The sequence below is a fragment of the Anneissia japonica genome, unplaced genomic scaffold (assembly GCF_011630105.1).
Source record: "Anneissia japonica isolate Jap-2015-1 unplaced genomic scaffold, ASM1163010v1 scaffold199_len4679917_cov187, whole genome shotgun sequence".
In the NCBI taxonomy this organism is placed as follows: Eukaryota; Metazoa; Echinodermata; class Crinoidea; order Comatulida; family Comatulidae; genus Anneissia; species Anneissia japonica.
The window spans coordinates 3,331,454-3,349,216 of record NW_022686322.1 but is presented as its reverse complement, the minus strand read 5'-3'; the positions used below and the strand labels follow the sequence as shown (position 1 = coordinate 3,349,216).

General features: G+C 33.1%; 2 protein-coding genes across 2 annotated transcripts in view; one reads left to right on the top strand and one right to left on the bottom strand.

The window, feature by feature from the left end:
- LOC117114615 (myb-binding protein 1A-like protein) overlaps window positions 1-17,763 on the bottom strand; it is a 53,830-nt gene that overhangs the window by 34,124 nt on the left and 1,943 nt on the right. The window contains exons 4-7 of the mRNA XM_033258307.1: window positions 17,346-17,438; window positions 16,135-16,246; window positions 15,028-15,206; window positions 13,772-13,851 (exon numbers count right to left, since the gene is read on the bottom strand). Of these exons, the coding sequence (XP_033114198.1) occupies window positions 13,772-13,851; window positions 15,028-15,206; window positions 16,135-16,246; window positions 17,346-17,438 (464 nt within the window). The remainder of the gene's footprint in view (window positions 1-13,771; window positions 13,852-15,027; window positions 15,207-16,134; window positions 16,247-17,345; window positions 17,439-17,763) is intronic.
- On the top strand, window positions 2,219-6,863 carry LOC117116168. The gene is made up of 2 exons (XM_033260171.1): window positions 2,219-2,516; window positions 4,494-6,863. Exon 2 carries the CDS (start codon window positions 4,517-4,519, stop codon window positions 5,531-5,533), a length of 1,017 nt encoding a protein of 338 aa, XP_033116062.1. The 5' UTR covers window positions 2,219-2,516; window positions 4,494-4,516; the 3' UTR covers window positions 5,534-6,863.

Genomic DNA, 17,763 nt, shown 5'->3' with positions numbered 1-17,763 from the left:
TTTTTTCAAGCATTAAATCTAACCTTCGTATAACAATTGAAAATTATTATACTTAGGTTAGATTCAATGCATTCAAAAATTTCCTCAAAAATGCATTCAAAAGTTTTCCTCAAAAATTTCCTCAAGAAATTTTTTCAAGCATTAAATCTAACCTTCGTATAATAATTGAAAATTATTATACTTAGGTTAGATTCAATGCATTCAAAAATTTCCTCAAAAATGCATTAAAAATTTTCTCAAGAATTTTTTTCAAGCATTAAATCTAACCTTCGTATAATAATTGAAAATTATTATACTTAGGTTAGATTCAATGCATTAAAAAATTTCCTCAAAAATGGATTCAAAAATTTCCTCAAGAAATGTTTTCAAGCATAGCATTTTTTGGTCACTGACGCTGGTTTTGGGATGGCAAGCCTCAAATAATAATAATAATTAACAAAGGTGATACAGTACAAGTTAGATTCACGTATTGCTTTTCATGCGGTAATGATGTGTCATTAACCATCTTCTTGGAATCTATATAGCTCCTCCCATTTGGTCCCATATATATACGTATATATATATGAGAAAATGAAAATATTAGAGAGAGGACACGTAGAGAACACAGAGAAGGAGACAGAGAAAGAGACAGAGATAGAGAGTAAACGTTTTATGTTTAAATTATGAAGTCAGCACATTTTGTATATTTGATTGATTGTGATATATAATAAAACATAAAAAGGAACTACATAAAGTCTACTGAGTATAATTCGAATTCTAACCTATCTCGCGAGTCAACGTAGACCTCAACATGACAATTAAGATTTTAATAAACTTTAAGCTTCCTGTATACTTAAATTTCATGAATAAATAGGAAATTTAAATTTGCATAGCAACAGTTGCTATGGTGATTGAAATTGTAGTTTTTCTTAATGCAAGATTCATTTTCGATTATTAATGAATATTTTGAGTAAGTTTCACCAATTGTTGATGATTATTATTCGAGTAATGATATTTTATATATAATTTAGCTAAAACTATAATTTAAAGCGGAAAAATGGTGGCCATTTTGAATGCGTAATTTTGCGTAAAAAGGGATTTTGGGTAATTTTGACTTCTGAACGTCTCAAGACCTATATTTTTAGAAAATATCAAAATTAACTGGTAGTACTTGCATTGCCACCTCAACGATTTTTAGAGGACTTTTTGGCCATAATCTGCTTGCCTATTTTGGCTACAATTTTGATTGCAATTTACATGTAATAACAGATACTGTCCATTTTACGTAGATGCTTCAAAAAAGTAAAGAAACACTTTGTTAAAGAGGTAAAATTCAGAACATTATGGCAGTACAAAAATGCCTCTCAAGTAATTTTATATCTACTAAAGATCAAACCCCTAAGGAATATAGGAGCTCTGTTGTTTATCATTTTAAATGTCCAGGTTGTAATAGTGACTATATGGGAGCTTTCTTTGTTTTTGTAGGTAGCTTTGAACTATATTGGTAAGACAGATAGATGCTTTATAACTAGACTTAAAGAACATTCTTCACAATCTGATAGTGTTATAAATGATCATATACAAAATTGTGAGGCATTCCAATATGTTTTAGGTTTACAAGGTATTCTTGAATATGATAATGTAGCCTGTAATGTAAGTAATAAATTAGGTTTAATCTTTTCTAATACTAACATTATTGACAGTTTGGCGAGCCTTATTTGTCATTCTACAGTACATGATGCATGAAGGATGTAGAACATCAAAAAACATTAAAATTGGATATAATTAGGTTATTAGACACATTTTTATGGACTTTTATGACTGACAATAAAAATAAACACATTTTTCTTCTGCTATTACGTTAGCCGCCAACTATTTAAAAAAAAATTTGCTTTGTCTCGCCTACAGATCGAGTACGCTATATTTGGCCAAATAAGGCACACCGTCCGTAAATTCCACTGATGTGTTGACCTAAAATCAAAAAGCACTGTTACTTCACTCTTAATAATATCTATGTATGTGTGCACTTTATACGCAATCTATTCTTTGGTTTTAAATCCATTAGGGTAAACTTCAAAGTTATATATAGCAAGATGTACAATGCTAGTCTACAAATTTAGATAGTATTTTTAGTGAAATAACATTATATGAAAATGAATACTGTTCAAATAACAAACAGCATTCTATAGCAGTTTATATAGTTCATTCCGAAAATAGACTGTATTGAAAGTTGCCTTACTAGATAAACAAACTTTCTATCATTATTTTGTGGTTTTAATTGCAATGGGATTTGAAAATCCTAATGAATTGGTTTATTAATTGCTTCATGGTGTATATTTACATACAGTAAATATTGGGCATATCTTACTTTTCTTTTAAGGTCAAAGTTAAAATATTAAAAGTTTAACAATAGTTTAGAAGGAGGAAATAAATTTCGAAATGATTTCAGTACCATTGTGGGCAAGTGTCCTACAAAACCATTCATTGGCATCCAAATGTTAGACACTGAAGATGCAAGTTAACGCTTTTAAAATCAGGTATGTTAAACTTAATTTTAATATTTTAGAAATACATTGATTTTATAAATTTAATACATGTATGTAGTATTCTAATAGATTATTGGAATTGAATTAATCTAAACAGATTATTATTCTATTTCGGCAAACTGAGTAATCATGCTCTAATTACGACCAGGAAGTTGCTTATATATCATATACTGTATTCATGTATTGGGGGTTCTCACCTGACAGGCCGCTGGCATTTTCAGCCCACGAATGCATGTTAGTCTGCTCACAGCTAGTCTAAAATAAGGTAAGCTAAACCCGTAGAGCACGTATACATACATTTCTTTCTTTTATTAAATTTTTCAGTAATTTAAAAATTAAATTACTTAAATATTAATAAGACAAAGAAACTTATGTATACCTACCATTTCAACAGAATTATTAGTATTTTCTATTATTTGTGAAATGATGCAATAATAGCGCTTAATTTTGTTATTTATATTTTATCTTATTTTAGACTAGCTGTAGGGCGACTAACATGATGTGGGCTGAAAATTCCTATAGCCTGCTTGACGAGAACCCCTCAATACATGGCCGAATATATAATAACTAAGCTATTTCCTGGCCAACAACCTGTGTATCTTGAGTAGGAAATTGTAGAGAAACCCATCAGATAGATAAACCTTTTTTATATTAATTAATAATATATAAAAGGTTTAACAATTATCTGATGGGTTTCTGTACATTTACTTACTCAAGGTATCTTGAGTAGGTAAATGTATAGAAACCCATCAGATAACTGATAAAACTTTTATACAGTATATTAATAATGAATATATAAAAGGTTTATCAATTATCATCATCATTATTATCATTTACCTACACATGATACCCAGGGCGTTGCTCTATTTTAGGCATATTAATTTACTATTTTTGTGCATGAAGTAGCTGGTAATTTTATAGAAACTATTTATAGAAGTCCTAATTTAATAGTAATACGCTGTTATTCGCTTGAGTGAAAATTCCATTTCCAAAAAATGTATTATCATTATCTGACAATAAAAGCTAAAGGGAACTTACATAATGCTGTCTTATGGTATTTAGTACAAAGGTGGTAGCAGGGCAACGTAATAAAATGAGAATCAAAGCCTTTTGATGTTCATGACATTCATTATTAAAAGTGGAAAGTACAAAGATTACAGTAGAATCAGATTGAGCAAACAGTCACTTTTACATTAATCATGCCCTTATTCTCAAAATGTATTTGATTATATAACAAAAAGTTAGCCCATATCCATTTCAGAAATATTTAGCACTAACCAAAAGTTGATATTGTACTGATCGTTTTGACTTTCAGGTAAAATTTGAAATACTGTACAACAATAAAAATAACAATGAACACTTTTGTCATCATCAATTATATTAATCTCAGACTTCAGTATATAATGTATTTATTCAAATAAATGCCCCCCTTTGAATAAGCGTCTACCTCGAATAAACTCCACTTTAAAGCCTCATTAGGAATAACGACCTCCGTAGTATAAACGCCACAGACGTTTATTTTTCTCTTGAATAAATGTTCCTCCACCTCTCAAATGACTACAAATGAATCTAATGGAACCACCATCATTCCCAAAACACATTCTATTAATGTTGTACTCCTGTAGAATGACATTTTTCTGGTTGGGGTCAATAAGTCATTTTGATCACATAGTAACACATTTTGACGGTAATATGTGTTGTATTTCTACATTTACAGTGAAATTATTAAGGGGCATTATTTGAGTATATTCGTATCCATTTTACACCAAAAAAAAAAAATAAATGTCTCCCTCGAATAAACACCCCCTCAAAACTACTCTCAACAGTAAATGCCACAGGGCATTTATTCAAATAAATACAGTACTTTTAATTTCTAAAGCATGGTGAAGTAGAAATTGGGAGTGATACATACCGGTACATACTAAATATTAAGTATCTGTAATATGTCTTGATTTATTTTTACTACAGATAAATTGCTGTAGTGACAAAAAATGGATAGAAAACAACCTTCAAAGAATGTGAAAAGCAAGAAAATCGACTTGAAACTAAATGAACAACGATCGCAGAAGGACAAACCAGGAAGATTATCAACGCAAATAAAAGGTACCAAACAGAAACAACACAAAGCAAGTAAAGAAAATAATGTGAAATCATCAAACCAGGGGAAGCATGTTATTGTTGGCCAAAATATTTTGGATGTAGCTACCCTGTTGTTTGTCATTGATTCATGTGGCAATGAATATGGTGACCTGGTTAACAAACTCAGAGGCTATTTGGATGCACCTCAAAGATTGAGCTCAGCTGAAGGCATGGGTTTACCCAGAATCAATCCCTTTCAGCTCAAAGAAAATGGCCATGAAGATAACATGAGACTTGAAACTGAATCTCAAAGCAGCTTATCGTTTCAACCAAATTCTGAGGCTGGAAAAAACAAGTTTGAGCTGCTAATTAATAAATTCCAGGAGATTGTAGAAAAGATTACACCACTGCTCTGTGATCTGAAAGATACCTTCAGAGGATTTCCAGATATCCTTAAAGCAAGGCTGCAAGAGATACAGGCTGACCTCAAGCATGGTGTACAAACATGTACAGATGATGACAAGAATCGAGATATTGAAGAAGTTCGTAAGACGATTAAAAATCTTTACGAAGACCTTTGGAACCCCATGAGTACATTCTCTGAAGAGGTACATCATTTACTGAGAGAGTTGGACAAAGATGAGACCAAAAAAATACTAGCAAGCCAGAAGAAAGCAATGCAAAACCTGCAACAACAACAGCTACCAAAACTAAATCACAGGGTACAATCGATGAGAGAAATCAGGCCCCGAATAACAGAACACCGCCGCCAAAGATCAGCAGAAAATACAAATCAACGTGTTAAGTCTGCTGCATTGAAGCCTATAACACTAGAAATAGGAAAAATAGGAATCCAGGAACAATCTCAGAATTTAGCATACAGCCGAATGTCTTCATGGGGACACAATGCATCAAGTTACTATACATAAAATTTGACTTCCAGGATAAGATGTACTCAAAATTATGCACAAGTCATCAAACTTCAGGGTTAGCATGATGCTGCCAATGTTTGTAACTTCCAATTAAGAAATCAAGAACTTGGGACCAGTCACTTTATTGGAGTTGAATAGCTTTAGGGATGATGATTGTCTTCCTATTGCAGGGACCTGGGTATCAGGATTTTTTCTCACAACCCAAAACTTTAATTTCTGAGCATCATATTGAGACTTATTTTATGTACTGCACATTGGGTATTGTCTTGTAAAGGGATTGTTGCTTTAATTTTTTTAGAAAGTAAGTAAATTGCTGTTTTGTGTCATAGTTCTTGTGTCTTTGGGTAAGGTACTTTTAGATGGCTTCATGGGGTTTTTCCTTCTTATCTTGGTGGCAAGTATATTTTTAATAGCTCCTGTGGAGCAAACTTGACAAGGACTCAATGGCATCCACCTTGACAAGATGGGACCATCAGGGGAGTACTAAATCAAATTTCAGGAATCCATTTAGGTCTTGTCTAGACTATAACATTTTTTTTGGCAAAACATAGGACATGCCTAAATATGGTCATGATCAATTCATGAACTTCATATAGGTATATCATGACATCTTATGGGTATTCAGCAGTTTTTTGTCAAAAGAAAACTGAATAATGTGGACAAAGTTCATTATAGACAAAGAGAACAAGGTAATATAATATCAACATTTTTATCTTTTTGTTGGTATTTTTCCATGTACTACTACTATTTTTCATTCAATTTATTATTTGACTTGTGAATAAGTTGACTATGATAAGTAAACCAATATTTTGATTATTTCAATCTTATGACAAATCATCTTCAGACAATGTTTAGTAAACCAATATTTTACATACTGTGACTATTTTAAGTCAGACGACAATTGATCGCATACGTACAAATTGATTCAGACGTACTGTAATAAGCCGGGCATTCGCTGCATCGTACCAAGGTTGTACGGTGAATCCACCTCCACACTGTGAGCACTAGACAAAGTGAGGCTGTCTGTGATTGTCATTGGAAGTCTGAACAGACAGATCGTCATTAAGAATTATCTGTTTTTCGCAAGCGCATTGACGTTATGTTCTCAATAGAATCGCGTCAGGCACAGTTAGTGTCTGGCTTTAGTTTTCTATTATTGGGTTTTGGGGAATTCATGTTTTGCTCCATTCTGTAGTGTTTTTTTTTTTTTATCATTTTAATTTGATGATGCTGTGTTGGCCAGAATACATTACAGATCTTTTGTTTTTGTTTTGTTTTGTTGTATTAACCACTAAATAAACAATATGCAGAGACTGTCGAGTACAAATTGATATGTCATTATTATTAGTAGTTTATGTGTCCTTGTTTGTTGGTATTTTAATCAAGATTTTCTGTTAATGGGCGTGATTTTCCTTCGTATGAGCTTTCTGTTAGCAATGGGGTTTCAGCCATCACCACGTACATGCAGAAATATAAAAACATCAAACATCATGCCTAAAGATAACAGTAGTGGTTACAACCAAAGCAAAGAAGTGTGTCCACCATTTGGCTGGGCAAAATGTAGTGTTGTAAATGGACTATTAGTTCAAAAATAAGAAGAATCTATTCCTTTTAATATTCTACCTACACATACTTACCTGGATGAAATTAAATTTTACTCAACCAGAAGTAACGTCAAATAGTAAAATTGTATAGTTATACTCTAACACACTCTATATAAGAGATTATATTTACTTTATATAATAAGCTAGAGGTTCCACCTAAATATATATATTTTTTCATTATAATCATTCAAAATTATATTAACCTATGACATCTTACATTGAATTTTTATCTGGACCTTGCATTGTTAATCTTACCATATTTTCTTGTTAATGTTTTATGTAAAAGAACCTTCTAAAAAATAACATAAGTACTGAAAGTGCCTACAGTATAAAAGATAATAAATAAATATAGTAATATTGACAGCTTAAACACATAATTTTACTACCTGAAGTTTCAGAACAGATTATTTTGCAGCATATTGTAAACAAACATTTACAACATAAAGAAACAATATGAGAGACAATGCAATACTTTATTGCAACTTTATTGCAGTGTAAACATTACATCAAGCTCAATTGTTAAATAGGGGGGTATACTGTATATTGGTCTATGGGATGTCTATTGGGTGCTATAATAGCATTGATATTAAATGCCATTCTCCAATTTGCATCAGGTGAAAAAAGTTTTTGGTAAAAGATCTTGTTTGCGCACAAAAAAACTCTGGCTAGTTCTCTTAAGATTATTTAGGTTGACTCAGTAAAAACATCTTCTATCTTCTTTTCAAGTAATAATTAGGGGAATATCTGATCCAGTCTGTCGCCTGGTTCTGAGTTGGCCACTGTATTCTGTAAGGACAGATTATAATATTACAGAAATTGAAGCCTAGGTGCTTCCTTGATGACAGTAAAGTTTTTAACCAGTGAAAATTATACAAAAACACCTTTAAAGGAGTCATAAATCTTAATACTTTAAACAAAATATTTCTCGCAGCTTAAGTGAGAAACCTGAATATAGACATCAGATGGAGATCCTGGGTTCAATCTAAAAATACACCAACAGATCTTCATGAGAAAAAGACAATCATCCTTGCCTTCAGGATTTTTTATAAGAGAAACTCATACACATTTCTATCAATTCAACATATAAATATTTAAGCAGGGATCCAAAGCTGCTATTGGAGTACCGCAGGTATAGGTGGAGAGTTTGTAAACCTTTTATGGTGTGGCGGGATGGGAATTAAAGAAAGTCACAATGGAACAAGGTTTTGAATGTAAACTATATTCAAGATACAAGGATGACATTTGTTTGGTTGCTAGAAAACCAAAAATTAATTAATCAACTGGTCTAAATATACTTTCATTAAAGTTTAACCAAGTTACAAGCAAGAAATTATCAAGTGTTTGTAACGATGCCAATTTGGGTGTGAAGTTGGAAGTCATTTAAGTGCTAACTTCCCAGACTTAAATAACCTACGCATGGTTGGATCATATAGTGCGCAATGGTTATGAGTCTCCATTTCACCTTCACTTTTACCATTGCAACTAACGTCAAGTAATTTTCTGTCTTTTGTTTTTTCCTTAATTTTTTTAAATAGCCAATGTTTTTGTTCTAATTTATGTTTTTTCTTCAATCTCGTTTTCCTACTTTTTGGGCAGAGTTTTCCTGACCGGCACTTACCTCACTTTCTGTCCGGCACTTAGCTCAATCTTTTTCAAACATTGTCCAAGCAGAGACCATATCAACAATTTGCATATCAAATTATGACATCGTTTTAAGTATTTTGAATATCATAGTTTGAGTTTCCCTCACATCGAGTTGCCACTTCTAGATGGCCAGAAATGGCACTTTTTATCCCCAAATTAAAACAATTTAAAATGAACAAAGTCATGCCTGTCAAAGCATGATCACACTATAAAAAGAAATAATGGAAAAATTAAAAAGTTGTTTTAATAATCTAGCAGACCCCCAAAATTTTTGTGGACCACCCCATTATTCGCGGACCCCCTGACTTGGCCTCCTTTGACTTGGCGGAACCCCCCCCAATTGTTTTTCGCGGACCCCTAAGGAGTCCACAGACCTCAGGTTGGGAACCACCGGACTAGATCACAAAACAATAAGAAGTTAATTATTATACTGAAAATTATAAGTGCAATGGTTGATTACTACTAAATGATCAAAATACAGGTCTAAATTTATCCTAAACTATATTGCGGAACCCTGGATTGATGTCACTGTTTTAGAGAGCCTATTGTGTAAACACCACCCATTTACTGGTTTGATTATATGCTACTGGCCCCAGGTATTCAACATTTTTAAGCTGGTGGCCAGTTACAGTCTGTTGAGACCAACGGTGGGCCAAAATGAATTATCTACTTCCAATTACCTGTCGAGGAATCTGATACTTTCAAATGCCCATATTTACCTCAGCCCCACTATGTTTGGTGCTGAGGTGAGCAAATTTTTAAAATAGACACCTCTAGATTCATTAAAAATTGCACTTTCAGATTGCAAAAATATGTTATCAAAGCAGTGTTCCCCAGCTCCCACAGATGGTGCTGCCATCATGTCAGCGTCCCCTTCCCAACTTAATCCCCACCCCCTCATAAGTCTCCTCCTCCCCATGTCAATATCCTACTGCACTAGATACAGTGAGCTACCATACACCTAGAAAAAGCCAGACACTTTTTAACAATGCCAGGTGGTCATGTTTCTGTTACCTGAAAAACATTTTATGTAAGTACTGCATTGAAAATCAGCCAGAAAATTATTTAATTGTAGCAGATCAAAATATTTGGAAGGCCGGACTTCGCTCGCAGGCGAGGGGTAGAATACCAGGGCTAGAGACGTGCTACACAAAGCAAATTCTTAGGAGAGATATAAATACTTATATATGTTTAATAACAAATATTTTGCTTTCCTTTTGTTACAGCTACATAGAGAGTGATTGCAAAATGAATCCAAAGACAGACTAAAACAAGAACAATAACTTCTGTCTACAAAGAGTAAATACACAACATGTCAAACTAGAGAACTAGATTCAAAACAAAAACAAACACCATAAAGCTAAATAACACAAAGCAAGGAAAGAAAACTGAATCATTTAACTAAAGAAAGAAAGTTGAGCATTATCAAACTATTTTGGATCTCACCACCCTGTCTATGGTTTGTTATCGATTTATGAAGCCAGCACTACAGAGAACTTGCTACCAAACTCAGAAGCTATGTGGATACAAAGCACAGAGAACGCTAAAATAAACTATTTTTAACCATCGTAGTGCCTTTCCTTGCCAGTTATTTCTCACATTAATGGTGGGCGGTTATTTTTGCCACCATAACATTACCTTTTCCTATACTGTGGAACAATGATTGCACTGTATGTTCTCCATAGTAATACCTACTATATATCACATGACCAGCTGGAAACAAACTTCGCACAATGTGTCTATTGCAACTCAATTTCGAATCTGCTAACTGGGTTGTCCGTCTTTGCTTAATGCTCATCTACAACTTTATGTAAACAAGTTCAATGAAGTCAGATGTTTAGATAACAAAAAGCTTTTGTATTTATTGTGGTTTACTATATGACCACTGCAATGCATCATGTATTATGTACGCTAGACTATACTATTGTATGTACTGTATTGTCAGTTGCTATAGCAAAAGTAAACAAACTTTGTATAAAAGATAAAAAGCCAAAAAACTCTACTTATATAAATGATTTAAAAAACTATTAAAAACTTGTTAATTAGTGGTTTCATTACAATTTCAGGATTAAAAAAAAAACCTTCTTTAACAATAAATATATAGCAGTCAATTGTTTTTGCTGTTTTATTTATCTACAATTATTGGGCACATTAAGCCTCTCTAACAACCTACTAAATCTGTTGGCCAATAAGGATTCCTGGCAAAGCATTGTAAACTCCTTCTCAGATGCATCCACATGAATTAGTGCATGAACACTCTCCGGAAAGTTCAAAGTTAACTTGAGGTTTATTTATAGTTTATAAGGAAGCGCTAGGTGATATTTTAGATAAACGCCACAGCAAAAGTCATACACTGAAGATAGAAAGGTAATGACTTTAAAATCAGGCATAATTATTTGAATATTTTGTGTGCCACTTTTAAATAATTACTTAAAATGTATTGTACTAAACTAAGAAATGTGAATAAATCTTTAAAGATGAGTAATGTTAACTCAATACAGAGCAATAGCAAACAACTACTTTCTATTCTTTATGTTAACTATTTATGTAAGCATGTATTCTAAAGAGGATTTGGGACAGATACACGCTGATAAGAATATTTTCAGTTTTAATAACATTTTTTTTTTGTTACAGCAAAATTTGCTGATAGAATGGAAAAGAAATCATCAAAGGCAGAGCCACACAAAATTGACTTGAGTTTAAAAGGACAAGCTCAACCTGACTTACGAATCAACCATCCAGCAGTAGTAAGTAAAACTCAAAAAACAAGAAAGGAAAGACATACATTACAACATTTAGTCAATCAAACAGAACAAGTTGAGGATAATCAAACTAATTTGGATCCAGGCACCCTGAAATTTGTTATAAATTTAGCTAGCAATCCATTGTACATTGATGAGCTTATTACCATACTCAAAGGCCATTTGGATAAATGTTACCAGAAAGCAACACCACTTGAAGACAATGAACCTAAAACCTTGAGGTCAGATGAAGGCATGGGTTTACTACAAACCAATGAAAATGATGATGAACATAGCTTGCAATCTGCAAGTGATTTTCCAAAAAGCTTAAAGTCTGACCAAATTACTGAGGATAGCAAAAAAAAGTTTGAATTTCAAATTATGAACCTCCAGTCATTATTTAGTGAACTACAGAATTCTTTCAAAGAATTTCAAGATAGTCTAAACGCAAGGGTGAAAGAGATACAGGCTGACCTCAAACATGGTGTACACACATCTACAGATGATGACAAGAATCAAGATGTTATAAAAGATTTTGAGAGGATAAAACAATGTCATACAAAATTTTTCAATCAGATAAATACATTTATTAATGATGTACATCAATTTCTTTATGACGACATAAAGATGCAAGCACGACAGAAGCCAACATTTCAAAACCCCCAACACACCCAAGCACGAAAAAAAACTAAACTACCTGATGTCAAGAAAAGCAAACCACAATTGACAGGCTGCACTTCACCAGAATACATGCGACAGAGACCGTTCGTGCCAGTAACAGAACATACAGAAAGGAAAAAACAGCAAGGAGGTATGTTTGCCACAACAAAACATGTAAGACAATCAACGGATAAGGAAGGGGTAGAGGAACAATCACAGAGACCAATGTACAGAAACATGAGCTCCTGGAACCGTAAGGGATCAAATATTTACCGTTAAATTTATATTTAACGTCCAGAAAGGGGGATGTATTTTTGGAAATTATGTATACCCAACAAACTAAGCATTATGGAAGCACTGTGCTAAAAACTTTGGGTTTCCAATTAAAAGTCCCAACATAACTTTATTAATTTTTGAAATCTATTTCATGAATACTTTACCCGAATAAACCCCATATTGCCAAATTCTCTACAAGGTCTGAACACCCTTTGAAAATAATAAAGCAGTCAGGTCTTGGCATCTGCATAAGCCACCCTAAACATAAGCACACAACCTCATTCTTTTGTGTGTGGCGCAGTATGTAAAGCGTTGGACTTTCAATCGGAAGGCTGGGGGTTCGAGACCAATGCTCATCATACTACTTGTCTCCCTATCGAAAATACAGGCCAAAAGTGCCAATATTTCCTGGAAAACATTTTTGAAGGAAATAATGGAGCCTACGGCCTCTATTTTCTATAGGGGCTGAAATAACTTGACAATAATTGCTTTATAAGTCAGTCAACCTGTTTTATACAATATTTTTAGGCAGTATAATCAAACTGCACGGTTGCGGTGACAAGTTGTGAACAACACATTAAATGTGCATGTGAATTTGCTAGTAGTATGACATTGACACTCTTCACAGCTCTTCAATATATGATGATGATGAATAAATTGATTGTGGTTAATGAAGATTATTAGGTGTTATAAGGTAAGCCTAACCTCCTGCTAGACATTTGTTAAATAGCTTAAAATGTATTGTAAACATTATTATGAATTATTTCAGCGTTGTCTTAACTTTCAGTTCTTTTATAAGTTGTGTCCGGGCCACTGTAAATAACAATGTAGTTCAGATAATTTTCCTTTTGTAGTGTTAAGGTTTCTCCATTGAATGTGATTTTATCCTGCTTAAATAAATTTCAAATAAAAAAAATAAAAAAAATAAGTCAATCACCATGTTATCTCATAGCCATATGCCTAGGTCTGGCTTAATTCATGTTAATCACCAGAGCCGCAGAACAAGATTTATGTTCGCTGTGTGTTCAGAGATTGGCCTAGCAACGAACTATTCATCGCAATGTAAAACAGACCCAGATTTGAGGTTTTTCAGACAAGACGCAAAAAAATTGCAGGCACTATATCAAATTAGTGCTTGCTCAGGCATAGGAAAATTATGACAAATGAAAATAAAGACGCCATGACTGTCTTAATAAAAGAGATTATACCTAGTCGTTACATGCATTATATAATAAATCTAGAGGTTTTAAATACAGAAACCTAGGTTCAAGTTATTTGCTACCTATACCAAAAAAAGATGTTCTACCTACTTGCTTACAAGACATTTCACAATTTCAACTTGCGTAGCACCATCTTGAATCTCTTTGACAACTAATGGCAATGTTGCACTCTGAAAGATTATAAATTGTTAGTACTACATGAGAGGTTTTTGTTTATTTTTAATGTGTTGTGTGAAAAAGAAAATAAAGTTCAGACATTATTTATTATACTCCTTATGTGAGAAAAACTAATAATACATTAAAATTATTATCATCAGATTTTTTTTCCCTTTATGATTTGTCTACGTGCATGAATTTTAAAATATGCTGTTTGGTAAAATCAGAAAAATCATTAAGAATTAAATCAAAACATTGAATTTCTCACCTAAAATGATCAAGTAATTCAATAACCAAAAATTTTCAGTTTCGCCAAGATACAGCCATTTAACTACAAAAATGTGTTTAATAGCAAAAGGGTCAAATGCAGAGAGTATATCTACAGTATTTATCTACACAAGTGTATTCGTCATTTTTTAATTTGGATTCTTAAATGAAATCTTGTGAAATATATACAGTGTATATAAGTCAAATAATGCAGTGTATTAGCTCAACACTACCTGCCATTGTCTCTCACTTTCGGCCTAGCAAACCTGAAATGTGTCTGTGGTTGTTTTTTCTGCTTTGCTGTGTTTATTTTTTGTTAATCATATCTCTTGTTTGTCGTATCACAAAGTTAGAAGCAGTTTTAGTCAACTTATTGTATTTTGCTACATATTACTTTCATGCTTGCTTTATCACCATTTATTATTTACTTTCAAGTTTTACATTTATCCTTATGGGGAAAAAAATATTACAGAACCCAACATAATGAGTCTGTTGTACTTAAGCCTATTAGTATTATAAAAAATCATCAACATGATGATGGCAGCAGCTGGGCAAAAAAAAAAAGTAGTTTAGTTTACATTTTTAAAATATGAAGTCTGATGTTTGCATATGTTTTGTTAAACATGAAATATTGTTGAATAAATAAATAAATAAATAATCAGAATCTGAGTGTTGTTACTAAATTAATTTAATAAAAAATGTAAAAAAAAAATACATAAAAGCAGAATACATGTCTCCCTCTAATTAATGATCACTTCTGGGACTGGCACTTAAATAGTCTTTAGCAGCTTTGGTTTCTAATTATTACATAATAAATATAAAAACATTTGTTGATTTGCGACCATAGAATAGTGGTCTTTAAGAGGAGGTGGTCTACAATTGGAGGTCTTTAATTAGAGGGAGACTGGTATTGATGTACTTACAAATTTTTTACTAGCTTCATGTAGAAAATGTTGTTTGTTTGCCAAGCTATTAAGAAAAACTTTAACAATAGCCGGACTAATCACATAATCAACATTCTGTGCATTACATTCACGTAGAAGACGCTCTACAAGTCGTAGTGAAAGGTATCGACATTCCTGGCGGGCAAGGAGCAACCCTCCTGAAATGAAAAGCAATTATATGGACTGTGAGGTACTGGGGCGGGTCCAGATTTTTGCAGGAGGGGGTGCAGAAAGAAGGGATCTCCTGTATATAGCTGAAGTTTAAATGACTTGGAGAACTGTCTTCTGTCTTGTAACCCTCCCAGCTTTTGACAAACTTGAAAGCCAACAATAATTTTAGCCTGAAAATTATTCTCATAAATGACCCCCAACCCCTAACAGTGGCAGATCCAGGAATTTGAAACAGAGGGGTCCAGGGAAGGACTTTGACAGATGGAGGGTCTATACCACCTCAGCCCCAACCATGGTGGGGCTGAGGTAAGAAAATGACAATTATGGCCAGATGGCCAGAAATGGTACTTAAAATTTGTAAATAATTTTCTTTTTTCTCCAATTTTGAAAAATTCAGGGGGCCCGGGCCCCCTTGAATCCGCCACTGCCTAAAGAAGAAAAAAAATGCTAACTATTTAACCGACATCTGTACACTTTTTTGACAGCTAAAAAAGCAGTCTAACTACTCTATATTTTTTAAGTTTAAATCAAAATTACAACTGAAAAATATAAACAGGTCCATGATTACATGCTTATCCCACACACATATGTGTTGTTCCAAAACATATATGTTTATATATGTATACACTGTGATTTTTTGGGGTGTTGCAGAGTGGTCTATTGCTATATCATAAATGTGTATCCTCAATTTATGAACTTATTACACAATAGTAATATTTTTAAAATTTTATATATCATTCTGATTCAAAAGTAAGAGAATTCCTCTCACAAAAAAAGATGAAAATAATATTCTCCCTTATAAGGCTTAAGTTGTTAAGTTGTTTGTATACATGAGAAAAAAAATCCTGTGTAATTCATTCTGATATTGGCAATTACAATACTGAATGAACAAAATAAATTTAAAAAAAAACCCACCATCTATAACCTGTTGACAAAACACAGCAAGTTTTTCCTGATCTTGAAGAACAAGCTTGAGCACTTCATCACAGACGTGGTTGACGTTTGGATGCGAGATAATTGTAGACTCCTGTTAAGAAAAAACAGTCAATATAGTAGAAGTGTTTGGCGCAACAGTTGTTGCTCGGGCTCTCAATCTTGAGGTCAGAGGTTCGAATCCCTCACTTTGCAAGTCACTTGTGTCATTAGGCAAGACATTTTATCTACATTTGTCTCTCTCCACCCATGAGTATAAATTGGTACCGGCATATGCTGGGAAAGGTTAAACAGACTGTTGTACGGTAGAAATGGCGAAACCCTCACAGCCTTACAGAGTCTGGCACGAACGCCAAGGACAGAGAGAGGGCACTCTGGCCTGTCAGCCCAGAGGTTCAGATTTTGACTTTTACCTTACTTATACTAGGCGGGGTAAGAGGTATAATGTGGTGGTTAGGAATCGATGCCTAGACAGTTAGGGGTAAGGTTTCAATTGCTTTGACAGAATCAGTCGAGGCTTGATGCCTAAAGTAGATAGAGGAGATGGGAATGGAAAAGTGTAAAACATTTTTCTAGAACTGTGGAGAGATGTAGTGTCAGCTTGACTGTCAAAAGGATTATTAGAAAATACTTCTTTTATACTTTATTTCGCAAATTTATTTTTTAAACATCGTCAGAGGAAGGTGGATAAAAAAGAAAATTAAAATTTCAGTTTTTCATTTAGCAAATAATTTTGCCAAAAACATCAAGACAGAAGAGAAATTAAAAATAAAATTCTATTGGTGAATGTAAACAGTGTAGTAATTTATATAATTAGGAAGAAATACACATATATCATTTTTGGAGAATTAAAGACAGCGGCGGGTGTAATAAAAATAAAGAGAAACTTTCATTTTTTTTGTCTAAAATTTCCATTTTTTCGTGGCGACGGGTGCGCTAATTGGCCCAAAATAAAATTGTATTTTTATTTTAATAAGATCACCATTATTGGTGGGGCAGCGGGTTTGCTAAACAAGATATAAAAAGCCTAGCCTTAAGCCAAAAAGGGAGGAAAGAGTCCCTGTATTCTTATGGAATTATTAATTAATTAAAAAGGAGAGAAGCTGTTTTTTTTTTACTTAAGTTTTTTTCCACACGCGATATTCAAAAGACAAATTTAGGCAAAATGGCTGCTTGAAGGATAGAGCACTTACTGTGAGGATTTTTACAATGTGACCAAGATTGCCTGGATGTAAGATGTCTTTGTGCTGCCAATGTGTCTTCAGAAATTTGCTTTTAACAACATCCTGTTGAGGGGAAAATAGCCTTACAAAATACTCTGGGATTAAAATAATATTAACGATGAAAACAATAGTTATTGTAATATAGTATTAATAATCAGTGTTACTACTAACACCAAACATATAAATAATTGGTAATATGTTAAAACAACAATGGTAAAGGTAATAATACATAATACAGGCGTACATAAAATTCTATGACAATTAATGAGCGCCTGTCATATTATGAAGGTGTCCATCAAATACTACGTCACATTAAACAGTGTCCATTAATACTACAGTATGCTAATTGGAGAGCTTCACTGCCACATTATACAGGTGGCCATTAATG

Excerpts from the sequence above, each read along its gene's own strand:
- LOC117116168 (XM_033260171.1), top strand. The coding sequence starts at position 4,517 with ATGGATAGAAAACAACCTTCAAAGAATGTGAAAAGCAAGAAAATCGAC.